The 17,726-nt window shown below is 29.7% G+C and overlaps 1 protein-coding gene across 1 annotated transcript; it reads right to left on the minus strand.

Moving 5' to 3' along the window:
* Positions 1–413: 413 nt before the first annotated feature.
* Positions 414–9,375, minus strand: LOC127733576 (uncharacterized). Its single transcript, XM_052242914.1, has 4 exons — positions 9,196–9,375; positions 2,691–2,881; positions 1,377–1,481; positions 414–1,104 (listed from the first exon to the last, which is right to left on the minus strand). Exons 2-4 carry the CDS (start codon positions 2,745–2,747, stop codon positions 775–777), a joined length of 492 nt encoding a protein of 163 aa, XP_052098874.1. The 5' UTR covers positions 2,748–2,881; positions 9,196–9,375; the 3' UTR covers positions 414–774.
* Positions 9,376–17,726: the final 8,351 nt, after the last annotated feature.

Raw genomic sequence — 17,726 nt, forward strand, 5'->3', positions numbered from 1 at the left:
AATAGTGATTTTTCTTTTCATAAATTATTAAGTACAAATAAAGCTAGCAAATTTAGCCTTTGGTGGTTTTGCTTGTTCTATGAAGGTTTTTTGTTTTGTTTCTGTGTTTCAAACTTTTTACTTTTAAGCTTCCAAGATTTCGGTCTCGAGAGTATTGATATGCGTTGTTTCCAAGAAACACGTGTTTTGCTCACGAAAATTGGTATAATATCAATTTATTTACTATTCACACCATTTCCAAAATGAACAAAAGTTATTTGGAGGTAGCTCGATTCCCATTTTGTTTTACATAATGGCTGATATTTGATACGTTTGTTAGTTTCTGATGTTTCTGTATTATAACAGACAAGACTTGCGTATTTCTTTTCATATTTGTGAGAAAAAAAGTACAATTAATGATAATGCATTACAAGTGAGGTAGCGATTCGTTTATTTCGAAATAGAAATATCAAAAATTATACAAACATAATGATGCAATAAAAAGATAAAAAAAAATTAAAGAATAAAATTAATGCGACAATACAAAATAATAAATAATAAAGATAATGATAAATAAATATGTCTTCCAAATTCCATGAAAAGTTTTGTTAAGTTGTAAATACTATTTTCACACCTAAATAAATCCGTAACTTTAAATGTACTTTACTTCAAAAACTGTTTATCTGGTAATTTTGACACACGATGACCATTTTTCTGATATTAATATACACATAAAGCACTATAAGTGCTACTCATTTGATTTCTTGACTAGAAATCTTTATTTTTTTTGTAAAGTTAAAACAGCACGTCATCAGGGCGAAGAGAGGAATACTGGGAATGAAGAGTCCGTGACAATTTCTCAATTCTATCCAGAAGAACATATCCTTGTTCATATTTTCCAATTCTGTCAAGGTTCTCACACAGTTGCACATTTTTTCCTGTTGTCGGGGGTACTGGTTGTTCTAATATATGCATTATCATTGAAATTTCACACATCAATGATTTGATGTAGCTATTTCTTAGTCGCAACAGACTGAAACCAAAATTATTTGGAGGGGCGTGTAACTGATTCACAACTTCTCTGGCTTCTTGAAGCATATTAAATTGAATGGCGAATAGATGGATCTAAAATAAAGAACATGCATTTGAATAATTCTCTTGTCTTGATAATTTTTCGTAACTTTAATCAAATATGCATGTGTTTGTTTAGTAAATGATTTAATGGAAAGTATTTTAGATTTTTTCCTCCACTAATCAATAAAGTATAAAGAGATATTTTCACATATGAATTAAATGAAAATAAAATAAACACTTGTTTATATCATAGGATGAATGGCATGATTGTGATGCGTAGATGTAAGCGTATTAAATCCTTTTATTATATAGACAACTCTTACCTTTGAGATGTTATTATCAAAAAGAGTGCTGTTAGTGATATAATCTAGACATCGGTCATTTATTACAACTTCTGTTACTCTGTTAACTGAAGGGTAAGCTAATTCCTGAAAGGAAAAATATGAGATATGAAAATAAAGAATAGAAGAACGATATAACATGAAGGTGTTGATGCATACAATGTCGAAATGAACTCCAATCTTTTTTGATAAGTTTTAGATTTTCATATATTTTGACTTCGAGCATCACTGAAGAGACATCTATTGTCGAAATGCGCATTTGGTGCAGTAAAATTGGTACCGTTAATGATATAAGGGAACTTTCTGCTTTTTAGATGAAACTTTTCAAGACCGCAATCACATATAAAACATTTATGACTGAGAAAAAATAAATTCAAAACGATGCATTTTGTAATAATAGAGAGCGGAACAACTGTTATGAGACTATTTGTTTGAAGATACCAACCACCAAGCATGTGGTACTGTATTAATGCCATGGTTTAAATTATTCATTTTTATTTTTTATTTGATATTAATGAATTAAGCTTTAGTTTTCAATCTAAGGTTGCAAATACTTAGGCAAAGTAGACTTCGAAGATTTTGACTTGCATGCTGTTAAGTTTTATGTATTAAGTTTGAAAAAGTTTTGTTTTTGAAAGTACCTAATGAAGGTTTCTCAGGAAACATTGTCTGCACTGAAATCTACATCAAAGGTTTTTAATGAACGTAAGTTTAATTTTTCATTCGTTGTTCAATTCATTCATCATATTCACATTCTTATCTTACGTTACATTATATTATTATACGGAAGCACTACATTCATTTCATGTACTATCACAAGGTCGATACCGGATGCCGGTTGACTGCTTGTCCTCGAGGTTTTCACAAGTTTAATAGTTAGTGCTTTTGGTACTGACATGATTTATAACACAAGTGTATTGAATTCTACGTTGACAAATTTAAAAGTTGTTCAAAAATTAAGGCTCCAACTCCCTCGGGCAAAATAGAGAAGGATTTAGCTATTCTTTTTCTGACTCTTTTATTCATATAGCTCCTGATGATTTGTATTTTTCATTGTTTGAGCGTTTCTAATGAAGGTATATCGAAAAAATATTGGTGGCCTATGTGCAAGTACGCAGGAAGGGGATTAAGTAAGTAAAGTAATATCGAAAAAACACCTCTGACGCATGAAATTTATTAGGCGTTATTTTCATTTATGTTACTAGTATTCATAAATGTTTTAAATACATTATTATAACTATATAAGTACGTATGAAGATATCAGTTAAGTTGTATGTTTTGATTTAAAGTACTTACTATTTTGTTCATGGCAGTTAATGTATGAAATCGTAGTCTGTTCGCCTTTCTTGTCATTCTGTGGAAGGATGTTCCCAAAAGGTGATGTATATTTTGTCCATGAAAGTTGTATTGACCCTTTCGTCCACCACATAAGTCAGTTTCCGTTCCATTTACATCATATATATGTATAAATAGTATTACACTTGTGTCTGGAAAAAAAGAATTTAATATCCATAAAATTCACATGTGGAGACTGATTGGCTGTATAAGACTTGACTATGTTTAGAAAATGTTTGGTTTCTAAACTAACAGGGACAGTTATGTGATAAAGTTACCTTCAGTATTACAATCAATGTAGGAATATGTTCAGTTGGATATTAAAAAATGTAGGACAGACAATATCCACACTCCACGAAACACTACAACCGAAAAGAGCGATTATCAATTATCATTTTATGTGTATAGCGTATCATTATAAATACACACTCAGACAAAATTGTTTATCTTTTACATTTATCATCCTTTTTACATTCAAATTTGAAATCACGTTAATGTAAATGTAAATGCTATAATCATTTTCATAATCGCTATACAACCTAGCTATACATATGGTAAAAGGGGCGTAACCCTCATTAACTTCTTGAAAGAAGTTATATCAAAGTACTGAAGTACTGAACATCGGATGACCGCAAGTTCTTGTGGATGGTCACAAAGACTTGTCTCAGAAAAAAGATCACATCTGTATACCTGAAAGTGAGGTTAATGTACAGAGATATTTTTTTCTGAGACAAGTTCGTGCGCGGATAATGAATAAATGACAGGGAATTCAACGTCACCGTGATAACTATTATATTGTAGTGATACAAATCAGTATACTCTGGTTTGTTGTTATATATTATATTAATGTTTGTATATAACAGTTACATGTATAAAATATAATTTTCATCCATTTGTATATCATTATATTTTACTATTCTAATAATAGTGCAGTGCAAGTGCATGGTGGACACTCTTCTGTAATAATATGATTTTTCTAATAGATTGGATTTGAGCAGGCATTCATATTTTCCCGCAAAACGTTCTTAATATATTCTTCCGCATAACACAATTTTTCTGTACGTGTGCATAGATATTATCAATGATTTTTTACTTATATAAATATTTCTAACGACAAAACATTTTCATATTATTAATTTATGTTCTAAACAAAAATATTTTATGAGTATTCATTTAAGAAATGAATTTATAACAAGCGATAAGGAATGTTATTTTGCACTCGATTATGTCCGCGTATTTATAGATCGGTTACCAGTCAAACACGAAAGTTACGTAAGTAGAAAATCTCGTCGGCAACAATACATCGGAATGCCCTCACGGTCATCGCGATGTAAAAATCGAATTCAAATCTAGATACTACACAAAATAAGTTTGTGTCAACTATACGAACAGAACACAAAAATACAATTAAGGCATACAGTTCCATAAATAAATGACACATTATACTTAGCGATAAACAAATCAAAGGTTTACTTTAATGTTTATTTGGGTTTTTTTTTCTATTGTGAAAGAGTATTCGAAAATAAAATTAAAGGATAACCATATGAAAAATAACTCATCAAAGATATACCAGGCTTATAATTTTGAAAGCGAGACTCATCAGTGACGATCGAATCCAAAATTTTAAAACGCTAAATAAAGTAAAAGGTTGAAGAGCATTAACCATGTTAACGGCCATAAATTCCGAATGTTTTTCCAAATACAGCTATGAAACTAGATGAATCAAAAAGTCATAAAAAAAGAAAAACCACGAGAAAGTTAAACGACACAGAGAAAGGAAAATAATGCTGGTATATTTGTTTTGAATTAAATGTAATCAAATGAACAGACGTCATTTATAAGATGATGCTGAAACTATATATACAGCATTATTTACGTGGACGGAATTTAACGCATTGCTCCGTTGTGATCACTAGTGATCTGTTTTTTTTTCTGAATATGTCATCAACCAAGAAGGTCGCGTTTCAGCATTGATGATTATTTCTTAGAATTTTAAATTATGAAGAATGCATCAAATATATCATACATATATTACAGATTTGTACAAGGCACTATTGACCTTCCTTGCAATTAGATGCAAATGCGATTTGAAACATTAAGTAGTCAAATTATAAGAAATAATTTCAGTTATTAGAATTGATACTACTTTTTGATTAGTGAAATTAAATGTTATTTAGAGAGATATAAGTTATCCGACCAAACGACAAAAAGAGCATTATTTACGCTCGTATTTTTAGTTTTTGCTTATATATTGGCGAATTTTTGGATGTGTCTATGGGCCACTCGATATCTCTCGGCCGGAAGTCGGAATAAAATTCTCGGAACGTCTCGAAAGTTTTCGATCATTTATACAGGTAGTTATCTACGTCTTTGATACGGTCCCTGTATGGCTAGGCTACCACGTGACATTACACCATCAAAGTAAATTGGAAAGTAAACAATAAGGCTAGGTTGCAGTCAATAAATCGTTTAAATATAAGAACCTTTTTGCCTTTTCACAAAACATATGTGTTTTCAATAATGTGAATGTTTATAAGCGCTTTGATGTGAAAGTTTCTATACAAGTATTATGACAACGCAATTATATTTGTTTTAAAACGACCCCTGTACACTGTGTGTATCTAGGTCAATTATAACGTGGTATTGTGCATTGCCATGATAACGTAAACTAATTATGTCTGAAGATTTAACCACGTGTGTATTTTCATCATAGACTAAGGAGAGAACATTCTGGTTTAAATGTGTATATTAGATCGGAAAACAGAAAGATAATATTATTATCAAAAGTATTCAATTTAATTAATTCAATAGAAATCAAAGAAGTATATACAAAATATATACTGTATTTATGTTTCTGTAGAAACTAAATATTAAATTGATGTCAGAATATTTTCAGAGTTGCAATTAAGAAATAAGTATTTATATGACAAGATACTCTGCTTTGGTATTTTTAAATATTGATTTGTAAACGAAACATGCATGATAATTAAATCTGAATAAATCCTTGCATCATACAAAAAAAAATGTTGATAAACAATAATAATTATATTTCTACGTTAATTATTTCCTACCGTTTTAGTAAGGGTTTATAAGTAATTGTTATTTATTTTTTTGTATTGTAATATATCCATAAAACTGAAAGTAAGATAAATTAATTAAATATTTGAATTTTAAACGGTCGTGAATAAAAATACTTGTGTGTTTTCAATTCACAAAGATTTTAAATCCTTGCAGCTCACAAAACAACGTAATAATAATTTACAATAATCATAACAAAATTTGATTAAGTACTATCATAATGTTAATTTTTTTGGACTGTTTTAGTATGGATTTATAAGTCTTTGCTTATATTTTGTATAGTAATCTATTCATATAGTGGAATGGTAGAATTTAAAAATAGATTCATTTGATAAATAAAATGTCCGTCCGTAAATACTTGACGTTTGTGTTTATTGATACTACATGTATATATATTAAAAATTTTCGGAAAAAAATTACTAACAGGAACGTATGTTTTTTATAAAATATCAATTCTATTTTTGTTTGTTTGTTTTAATAGTTTAACCTTATAACATCTACATATTTGTACTATGGTACGGTTTTAAAAATTGTATTCACTGTGTTGCCCAACTATCCTACACGTCTTGATTCATTCACATTATAGATCACATTTCAATGCTATTGGTTTGCGTTCTAAAAAATTCCAATAATACTAATTTCACTCGTGAATGCGCATTTTCGTTTTTCTTATCTAAATTTAGGACACGGCTGTAAGAGATTGACATGTGACTTTCATGCACGGTCATCATTACTTACGGTATTCTGACCTCTAGCTGTTTCTCTTTTGTTTCTTTTTTGAGTCACTGTCCTATAATAAACTTTGACCTTTTCGAAAAGCTAAGGATTGTCTACCCAAGGAATAGATTCCTTAACTTTGTAATTTATTTGGCCTTTCAACTTTTTTCATTCGAGTGTCACTGATGCTTTTTTGTAGACTGGCGTCTGGCGAACATCATTTTAAATTCTGGTATCTTTTTATATCTACATACCTTTTTATATAAATTGGTTATTTTGAGGGTATGTACAGGTATTCATAAAAAATTTGAATTAAGATATTCTTAGGCAAAACCAAGTTTCCCTGTAGAATATTTGAATTGATTTAAGTAAAATCAGGAAATCCTTAAAATTTGAGATGTTTTATTAGACCAAAAAAAGTCTCTTTATAAGATGTCCCAATCAGTTGCATGCCACAGGTTTCATTGCACATGGAAATTGGACTATAGATTTATCTATACAATTAACATCTACAATGAGTACAGACAGCTTCAATAACGAGTTGAGAACATGAAGGTCCATGCAGGAAGCAAAATATAAAGATATGATAGATAAAATAAATGCATGCAGAATTCCAGATTATAAAGCAAACTGAGTGCATACATTTATATTGCGATTGGTTTGTGCAATTTGCACAAGTCATCCGGTTTGTAGAAATTGGGATTTGCAAAAGGGTTATCATCGGGAAAATTATGTACATTCCCAAGTACTAAATAAAATAGTCTAGCTTTAAAATGTATAGTCAAATAGTAGATGTAAATATACACTTTCAACTGACTTCTTCTAATCACAGTCAATTATTTCAATTCAAAAGCAAACACAAATTCAGCAACAATCTTTTGGTGATCCGGCAGTCAGCGGCCTTAGGTTCACGTATTGCTTTTCTTTTTTTAAAGAAAGCAACTTGTTTCATCCTACAAAATATTGTTTACATAATTTTGAATTGTTACTCGGTTTTAAAAATTATGTTATTTATGTGTTCAATAATCATTTTCATATTTTTCACTTTATTATATTTTTGCATTTTCCAAATAAAATATCACTGGTTGACAAACTTTAAGTAAAACAATGCTCATTTCACTATGTCCATGAAACAATTTAGAAAAAGCAGTAATAGCTTAAATTACATTTACAATTGTGATGCATATTGTTTATGAAAAGACACGTTGTAACATTATGCTAAATCATCCATTGAATTGAACTTATCAAATTATTATCATCGGTTTATATATTGTCAAGTCATTTTCAGCATTCTACCCCGCGACTATGATTCAAGTAAAATGGGTTGTTATCTTATCTTACTGTTTTATGAACTGTGACTAAACCATTATTGTAGATTTGTTTTAAGAAAAGAGATGACAACCAAGGTTTCGGTAGTATTTCTTCAAAACTGGACAAAAGGGATTTTATTTTTGATTTAAACTGAATGCATTGTAGTTATAAATGCCGGTTAGGAGTACTTCACAATGCCAACGGATGAACATCAATGTGTTGTAATGACCTCGTATTGCTTTTCTTCCTGTAGGCGAAGTTATTCACCCCAATATTGAAATAAATGAAATTACAACTTAAAAGGTTAAAATTTAAAACTAATAACACATAATTTTGTCACTTAAGATTGAACTTGTTAGAGTAATTTATAACGTTATATTGTTATTCATTGTCATTTCGTAAAGCTTAAAAAGGGTATTGTTATATAAATATAACGTATGTCCTTGTCATCGTTTGCTTTTGTAACTCCCTATAAGAAACCTGATATTTTGTAGTCTTATATTTAAAATATTTCTATTCTGTTGAAAAAAAATAACTGAACTTTGACGCAAATTGAATGATTGATTGATTGTTGGTTGCTTAACGTCCAGTGGCAAATGAAAATCTTTGTGGATTTTAATCTTATTATTTTTGCCATTTATTAAGAAGATTGTCATGATCAATGTTACTTATTTTGCTGCACCAGATGCGCATTTCTACAATTAATGTCTCTTCGGTGATGCTCGATGCCAAAATATTTGAAAAACCAAAACCTAATACAAACGTTAAAGAGCTAATCTTCAGAATACAGCAATATTAATTTGCAGACATTATAACTAAAGACAAGTTAAAACAAAATGAAATAGTAACTGAAATTTATGTCATATTTCTTGTCAACTTGCAAGTTGGATATTTGTATTTAATCAAAGTTTGCAGTTTTTCTAAAGTAAAATGTATGTTAAGTGGTTTTGGTTGTTTCGTTTTCTATTTGACATTGAGCCTTTCTGAAGATAACGATTCTTGATACATATGTAGTAAATTCTGAAATCTCAAAATATTATGAATATACTGAGATCTGAGGTTAACTAGAACAAGATAAAAAGGTTTACCAACAAAAGATTCATGTTCAGGTTTTTATTCTTTTTTTAGATGGTTATTCTATCGTTATCCGAAACATTTTTTGTCGCAAAGGTGTACTTTATTCAGAATTTGATATCATTGTTCATTGAAAGCTTGTTTATCTGCCAATATAATGTGAATAAATATCAAATTATTATTACTCACAAACAGACGAATATAATATATTCATATTGAGGTAGATTTACAGAAGTTGCAGTTAAATGAATGAATCTCATTTTTCCGACAAAAGTTTTATACTTACTTTTTCATGAAAATCCTCTTTATAATCCAAATATTAGAATTAAAAACTGGGATTTTCTTATTGGCCAGATGCTATTATTTCCGATCAGTGCAAGTCCGGTAAAAGTACAACATAACAAATTCAAGAAATTCAACGGAGGAAACATATTATAATTTTATAGACGGAAACATACCTCGACTGTGGTTGGTTTGAAAATCTTTGAATAATTGTTGTCTCGTGATTATAAGTAGGATCATCTGGTATTGTATTGAAATCGGTTGTTGTATTTCATTTAAATACTTAATAGTCTTTGTTAGGTCGAAGGCTAAGTACTTTCATTAAAGAGTAAGCAACAATTATTAGATACAAAGGTTTTAAATGTATAGTAGAAATGATAGCCTAATTATATTTTCTTCCGTTTCGACGGAATTGAACTTTCACTGCTCAATCCGAAATAATTACAAAGAAAACATGTAAAATCAGTATCTTACAAAGAAAAGCTTTTACAAGAAAAAAATGGAAACTTTTCCACAACAGTATGGCAAAACGTGGATGATTTACATAAACATTCAATAGAAAATAATTTCTGGACTTATTTAGATAGTGCCACACACTATATTCCTTTAAGAACAATTCCCGAAACCTTTTGAAGGGTCGTACATAGTCTATAGCCAGGCTAAATGCTGGACTTCCATTTATCTCCGTTTTCTTTGTTGCAATCCAAATTTATCCGGGTCCGTCAACTTTTACGGACCTACATATTATGTATTGTTTATTGTACGAAATATTAATCACTTTGCATGAAGCAAACAACAAACAACAATCAATTAATCATTCTCCTGGACATCATTGTAAGTTAAAATTGCCTGATAAAGTTGAAATTTAATTAAGGAAAATCTACATTATTGATAAACGATGTCTTTTTTATCAGTCGTGCTGAAACAACAGAGACAGGACAAAGGATAAACCCCGCCTTTTAGCTATGTTTATACAAAGAGGACATAAAAATGAAAAAAAAACGTAATTTGAATTCTTTTACTAGTATTACAATACGAGAAACATATAGATATTATATTTCTGTTAATATAAAAATAAGGAGATGTGGTATGATTGCCAATGGTTATTCTATCATTATCCGAAACATTTTTTGTTGCTAAGGTGTACTTTATTCAGAATTTGATATCATTGTTCATTGAAAGCTTGTTTATCTGCCAATATAATGTGAATAAATATCAAATTATTATTACTCACAAACAGACGAATATAATATATTCATATTGAGGTAGATTTACAGAAGTTGCAGTTAAATGAATGAATCTCATTTTTCCAACAAAAGTTTTATACTTACTTTTTCATGAAAATCCTCCTTATAATCCAAATATTAGAATTAATAACTGGGATTTTCTTATTGGCCAGATGCTATTATTTCCGATCAGTGCAAGTCCGATAGACAACTATCCACCAAAGTTCAAATGCAGTGGATGTAAGCAATTATAGGCAACCGCAGTTTGATTTTTACTGTATTTAGGCAATTAATATTGTATTACGTTAAATACACCTTCTTGTACAAAATCATTTTGATATTTATCATAAATCCAAAGATTGTTTTGCTTTTATTTTAACAAACACTGACTTTTATATGGGACTGCAAAGCTGTAAAAACAATGGAAACACTAAATTAGCCTTCAAATTTCATAATTTTTTCTCATCATTCTCAATACAAAGCAACAATTGGAATACAAAATGACCACTTTATATTTTTGCCCACAGAGTGTGCCACCACATCATAAATCTTGTTTTTTATAAGCAGAGGACATTTCAAGTCAAACCAGTATTGTCTTTTTAATGCAAATTCAATTCTTCTGATTTCGAACCTTTGATGATACTTATTTAAATTTTCAATACTGTATCAACAACAGCGAAAAAGTTAAAAAAGTAATTAAGCATTTTATTTAAGATTCTCAAATTGTCAAATTCCCAAGGTTGTAATAACTTTTCAATAGCTGACCCAGTAATTGAAACAATTTTACGGAAAATTGAACTTGTCACCTAATCCTTTCACCAGAATATAGGCAGACCTCGTGAAACGTTTAGTTTAATGATATAACTGGATTTTTTAAACTAATTTAAATTTTTTTGTATGTTTTTTGTTGTTACTGGAAATTGAGTGCATACATTCTTTTGATACATTATCTTGCAAACCGATGAAAAAGGTAAAAAAGAAAAAGGCGGAATATCCCGAGGAGACATTCGAAACTCAAAAGTCGAAGAGAAACTCTCTCAGGTGTTCCGGGAGGGTAAACAGATTTTGCCCCTAGTGGTACCGGTCATGTTTGGTAATTACAAACGCGGTGAGAAGTCTCAGTGGTACAAACATCAACTAATATCCTAATATTTAGCGAATCGACCTAATTGAAAATGAATGTCTGGGTGTTTTCTATGTCCTGATAAAGAAATTTCATTTACAATATTGTTTCATTTTTATTTTGTTAACTAAACCGAATTCCTTCATGATAAAAATAACATGTGTTTTATAAAATTGTCAGTTTAGGAAATTTTTTATCTTTCAAAGTTTCAATTTGCGTCGAAAAATCTTCTCCCATTTTTGATAATTATTAAGAAAAATCATTTCAAAGGTGTAAGGTTTGCATAAATCGAAAAAAAATTTGGCAAGGAGCATATGTATATATTTATTAGATTGATTTCTTTACAGGTCAAGCAATTATTTTATTGATATATTGTTTGAAACTTACCACCGAAAATCAATAGCTGTGGCAGTGATGGTATATCCACATAAGAATCTTCTACATACAGATGTAGCTCCTTATTGTTCATATGAGCGATCTTATATACTAATTCACCACAGTAATTAAAGCTTGTTATTGGAAGAATAATGTGACATTTCCACGTTTTGCCTTATCAAAATACAAGTGTTTCGAAATTAATATCTATTATTGGTTGCTTGTTAAAAGCAAGTTGTCAAAGAGCTACAACGCACATTTATCAGGCTACTTAAAAAGTCGCGAATTAAGACATGTAATTAATTAATTGCTTTGTTATGTACAATTATAGTGGTTCTATATAACTTGCGTGTGTATTTATTTCAAACCAGGTCAATTTTCAAAAGTTTTTCATTGTTTAACAGTTTTGAGTAACCTTTGAGATTCGAACAATGAAAAGGCATTGAAGATAAAATTTATAATTCATAATAACGGCTTAAAACTGAATAATGGTATATCTTCTTTTAACTTTGAGTAATTACGGCAACAATGAATAAAAAGTACAATCTTAAAATAAAATCAAATTTCTTTTGATAGAAAAGGCTTTGAATTTCAGTTACAAGACAGCAATGTTTACCCAAACATGTAAAATTCGCCTTTAACCTGTTCAAATATTGGTAATGCTGATTAAATTAATTGATTGCCTTGGACTAAAATATAGGGAAGTCATTTGACATATTATGTCGTTTCTATGGTCTCTTTTATACGATAATTACATCTCCAATGCAATATATCATAAAGATATATTTCACGTGGATACTAGTATATTGAAATGCAGAATGTCAAGCTGGTAAGATTATGGCATCTGACTTCTTTGCATATAAAAATGTCCACCGGCAAATAATTTTAGAATCTGCTTTTTGCACATCAACATTTACAATTTTTCTAGATATAACATATGTTGAATATTAAGAAAAGTTTTTGAACTGAGATTTACAAAATGTGTTCTACCTCAGTAGAATATCTAAAAATATAAACTTAAAAAAATGTAATCTTGAGGAGTAATCGTTCAATTTTCTAACTATGCATACTATACCTACTTATAATAAATGCTAACCAAAGTACCATTCTTGAATCTGGTGTTAAAATTAATTTTCAGAATTATTCTTGAAAATTTGTATTTTTATATATTTTTGAAATGGAAAACTAGCATACTTTCCAAGCATAAAATCCAGGAAAAAAACTCCCACAAGGAATTTGATTTGTTTGATATACTGTGGTATCAAATTATAAATGGAAACATTCCATTGCTCTTAGATCTTTGTACAATATGTAGAGCACAGATTTGTGGCAAAATTAACCCTGTGCGATATGTGTGATATGTACAACCTTTTGAAAATTATCCCACTCTTTTTAATTTCGGACCAGTCTTTCCCGGATATCATTTGATTTAACTTAATTCGTATTGTTGCTTAATTTCAGTATGATAAGTGTAATGACTATTTGATAATTAAATTCTAGCTTTACCGGATACTAAATACTGAAAACAAAAATATGTTTGAAAGAGTTTTTCAATGTTGAGCTAACTCTGTGGAGGTGTACACATATGAATCATTTGTAAATAGAAGTAAGTATTGCTGCTAATTAGAACGTTTTTCAATACCATTTCTCCTAAAATACTTGTTACTGGAAATTAAATGCAACTTTTCGTCGGTTGTATCTTTAGAATATAGTTCTGTCTCTAGTATCGGAACCAATATAAAATATGGAATGCTTATGAATATCACGTTTAAGAGATACAACTCACAGATAAGATATTATTGAGCAATCTATTTAAAAGGTCACAAAAGTTTCACATAATTGGTATAATTGCGTTTTGAAATAAAATATAGTTAGTTTATTAAGTGTGCGTCGCTGTTCAAATTGAGTGTTTGTTTTTGTATGAAGAAAGTTTTTAGTATGAATTAATCTTATTAAAAAAACAATATGAAGAACGATAAAAATATCAATAATCAATACATGTATCTATCCGATGTAAACGGGTAGGACCTATTTTCCTGAATTTTAAAAGTCCTCCAATCCTTACTCAAAGTCACGAATAACAGCTTCATGTGTTTCCTTTAAATTTCTAATAACTTTATAAATGCCTAAAGTTGGACAAAAACTTAAATTTTGATTTATGTTGACACATTTTGAGTAATTATTGGACAAAATGGAGAAAAATATGCTTCACCAAAAGAAAAGTTCTATGGTGAGGATATCTTTGTTGTGGTTTTCAAATACAAACCAGCAGCATTTGAAAACAATGTGATATAGTATAAAAATTGTTTTTCAACACCATTATAAAGCGCTTAATAACATCTGATGTTTATGAATATGCTTTGCATTATTTTAGAATCTTTATTGTGTACAATTTAGACCCTTTAATATTCTAATTGCACAGTAGATTTCAATGTGAAGTTATACAGTTTCAAGAGATATAATTGTTATTGCAACAATAAACGTTCGATGTTATTTTTCTAGTTCTGTTTATGATGACATCGTAATAACGAAATCTTATCTGAAAATAAGTCATTGCTTAAAATTATTCATCGTATTAGTTACACAAGAAATTAGTTCTCGGTTTATAATAAAACACAAGAGCTGTTGGTTATTTTGAAATGGGATTTGAAATTTGGGAGAAGAGTTCGGTAAACAATCAAAACGTTGGAAAGGGATATTTTTGCAAGATAGGGAGCGACCATTAATACTTTTAAGAAACAATTTTGAGAGTTTCTCTTTAATAAACACTGTTAACACATATTTTTTATGCATTTATTACACCCGATTCTTATACTGCTAAAAATATCAGTCTTTTAAAATCTTCAAGTCGTAAGAACCTTTCATTTAAATTACAAACCTTCCCAGCTTTGAAATTAATTTTTCATTGAAACAAGCACATAAGCCTTCTTTTCATTTTGATATTGTTTCAAAGACATCATCTCGATCTACAACCTATCTCATGTACATATCAGTTACAATAGGATAGGGAACTGTATAAACTAAATAACTTTGGAATGTTTCTCTCCATGAGAGGGAAATGAGATCAACAACATGTAAAACGCTAAATTCTAGCTTGAAATTGAGCACCTGGACCCAATTGATATCTTTAATAATCAACTATGTACCACTTCAAAAATGTAGTACGATAGATTTTTTACTATATGCATTTATATGCAAGACATTTTTTACGTCTTTTTATTACCAATAGTGGTATGATTTCACAAAACTTTTTCCGCATGGAATCTTCTTCTTAGGGACTGATTTAAAGGCATATGAATGAAAACATTTTGCCTAAAGACAAATATATCGAAAAGTAAGTCAAGAAAGCATGTTTTCTTTGTATATTTCAAAAGTGCATATCAAAATTGACTTTGTGTCAAAATTTTAAGGAAACACCAACAAGAGATCTTACATGTATCGTATGCACTTAAAGGTCACCATCACGAATTTGTTGACCGATGGACAAGTTTTTTTTTAACTCACTAGCGACATCTATCCGGGGGTCTTAGATCTTAAGCTTCCAGAATTGTCTGTAATTTTATCGATTGTATCCTATTCCCGCATGTGACATTTTGACTGACTGTAAATTCACAGGAAGGGAGACGCTTACCCTATCGACGAACCCTGTTTTAATGCTTTTGGAGTTTAGACATCCTTAAATTTTCGCTTTTTAAACCTTGATTTGTATCTTCTTACTTGATTAGTGAGATATGAAGATTGAAAACTACCAATTTATTAATAAAATTCCAAATAAAGCCATTCCATTGCTCTTAAAAAACATGCAAAATAATTGTAGATTTTTCGACTATTTTCCTGTAATCGTATAATTGCTATATAACTAGCATAGTTTCTTTTTGCAAAATTAACCCTCAAAAACATGTTAATGAGTGATCCCACTCTTTAACATTTTATACCGGTCTTTCCCGGGTATCATTTGAGTCAACCTTAGCCGTAGTGAAGCTTGTTTTCGGTATGATTCAGAATTATGACAATTTAGCTCATTAATTACCAGTTTCAAAATACTTAAAATATATAGGCAACAAAATAACTTCCTAAGTAGATTTCCAATGTAGATCTAGTTCTGTGACAGTGTACACATATGAATCATAGTTGGAAGTTAGACACTGTCGCTAAAACATAGAACTTTGCTAAAAAGAATTACCATGAACAGCTTTAATTTTGATATCTGTTATTAAAAATAAAATGCACCTCATCGTCGTTTTGTATGATAAGAATATAACTTCTGTCTCTTTATTCAAAACCAACTTATTATATAGATTGCTGATGGAAATCATGTTTACGATCCACAATTCACAGGGATAATATTTTAGCAATCTACATTCAAAGTCACAAATTTTGTTATTGGTATAATTGCTTCTTTAAGACAAGATATCGTTGCTTTGTTGATAGTTTTGGTTCGCCACTTTGAACTTGCGTGTGTATTTTTTTTTATTGCCTGAATAGTATAATTTAAATTTAGCCAAAAACTATTTGACGGACGACAGACATGTCAAGAAGGAATGTTTTGATATTTTATCTACGTTATGTAAACAGGTAGGACCTACTTTTACTAAAATTTATTTCACACTAAGGAAATCTAAACAAAAACTTCTATTCTTTACAGAATTATTGTCCTATTTGATATTTAACCGATTGTGTTCTATTCCCGATTATGACATTTTGATTGAGTGTGCATTTCGATGGTTGGTGATGCAGGCAGAGTAGGAAACGCTTACTCTGTCGGCGAACCCGGGATCACTCATTGTGTAGTTAGTGCGATTCTCTACGTTTTATTTGTTACCATGATTTGTCTTCTTAATCTGTTTATGAGATTTGAACATCGGTAAACTACCGCTGTGTTAATTTACTAAAATACATCGTACAATAAAAAGTTTTCATAACATTATATAATATTTCTGATTATGCGACTACATTCTAAATGCCTAAAGATGGATAAAAACGTTAACTTTGATATATGTTGACACATTTGTTAGTAATTATCGCAAAAAATAATTAGAAACACAAAATGTAGAAATAACTGTTTACATGAGAACAAACTTTTAATGTTGTTTCTAGTGCTGGTAATGATGACGTCGTGAAAACGGAATCTTATCACGGGACTAGAAAATGATAAAAAAATAAGCCATTGCTTGAAATTACCAAACGAATTAGTTACAAAAAAGAAAGGCTTTTTCGTTTTCTTCTAAATGAAACAAAGAGTTGTTGGCTATTTTTGCATTTCATTTTAGGAAAATACCTCTCTAATGACCTCAAAATTAAGGTTAGATATCACCATTTTACAGCTAAAATTATCTGCATGCGTATCTGATAAAGAATGTTATAAGTGACCTACTCGTCCATGTATTATTTCTAAGAATATCTCCCCTACGGCTTTATTGTGGAAGTGCGACTTTCCATTTCTCTAAAATATAATATTTAATATATGAATTGTTTATCATTATTATTTTGGTATATGATTGCAGTAAAACATACAATGTGGGAATCACATATTTTAAACTATATTCATTTTACATATGTTTTGCAATATCCTTTTGAAATTGATCCCACTGTATTTTTCAACCGTTTTCCCCGGAAATACAATGAGTGGACTTAATCCGTATTGAAGTATATCTTCAGTACAATTAGAGTAATGGACGGTTTGAAAATTCAGCTCCAGCATTTCTCAACACTGCCAACAAAGACATAATTTTCTACTGTTCTTTTCTAAAGCTTGATTTACGATTTCTTATATGTGCAGTGTTTGTTGTTTGTCTTTTCATTTATTTGCGT

The sequence above is a fragment of the Mytilus californianus genome, unplaced genomic scaffold (assembly GCF_021869535.1).
Source record: "Mytilus californianus isolate M0D057914Y unplaced genomic scaffold, xbMytCali1.0.p SCAF_3, whole genome shotgun sequence".
Lineage (NCBI taxonomy): Eukaryota > Metazoa > Mollusca > Bivalvia > Mytilida > Mytilidae > Mytilus > Mytilus californianus.

What these genes read in the sequence shown, in the direction of transcription:
- LOC127733576 (XM_052242914.1), bottom strand. Translation starts at nt 2,747, where the DNA reads ATGACAAGAAAGGCGAACAGACTACGATTTCATACATTAACTGCCATG. An exon ending in TAACTGCCATGAACAAAATA is followed by an intron (nt 1,482 to 2,690) that starts GTAAGTACTTTA and finishes TTTTCCTTTCAG; the next exon opens with GAATTAGCTTACCCTTCAGT. An exon ending in TTGATAATAACATCTCAAAG is followed by an intron (nt 1,105 to 1,376) that starts GTAAGAGTTGTC and finishes TCTTTATTTTAG; the next exon opens with ATCCATCTATTCGCCATTCA.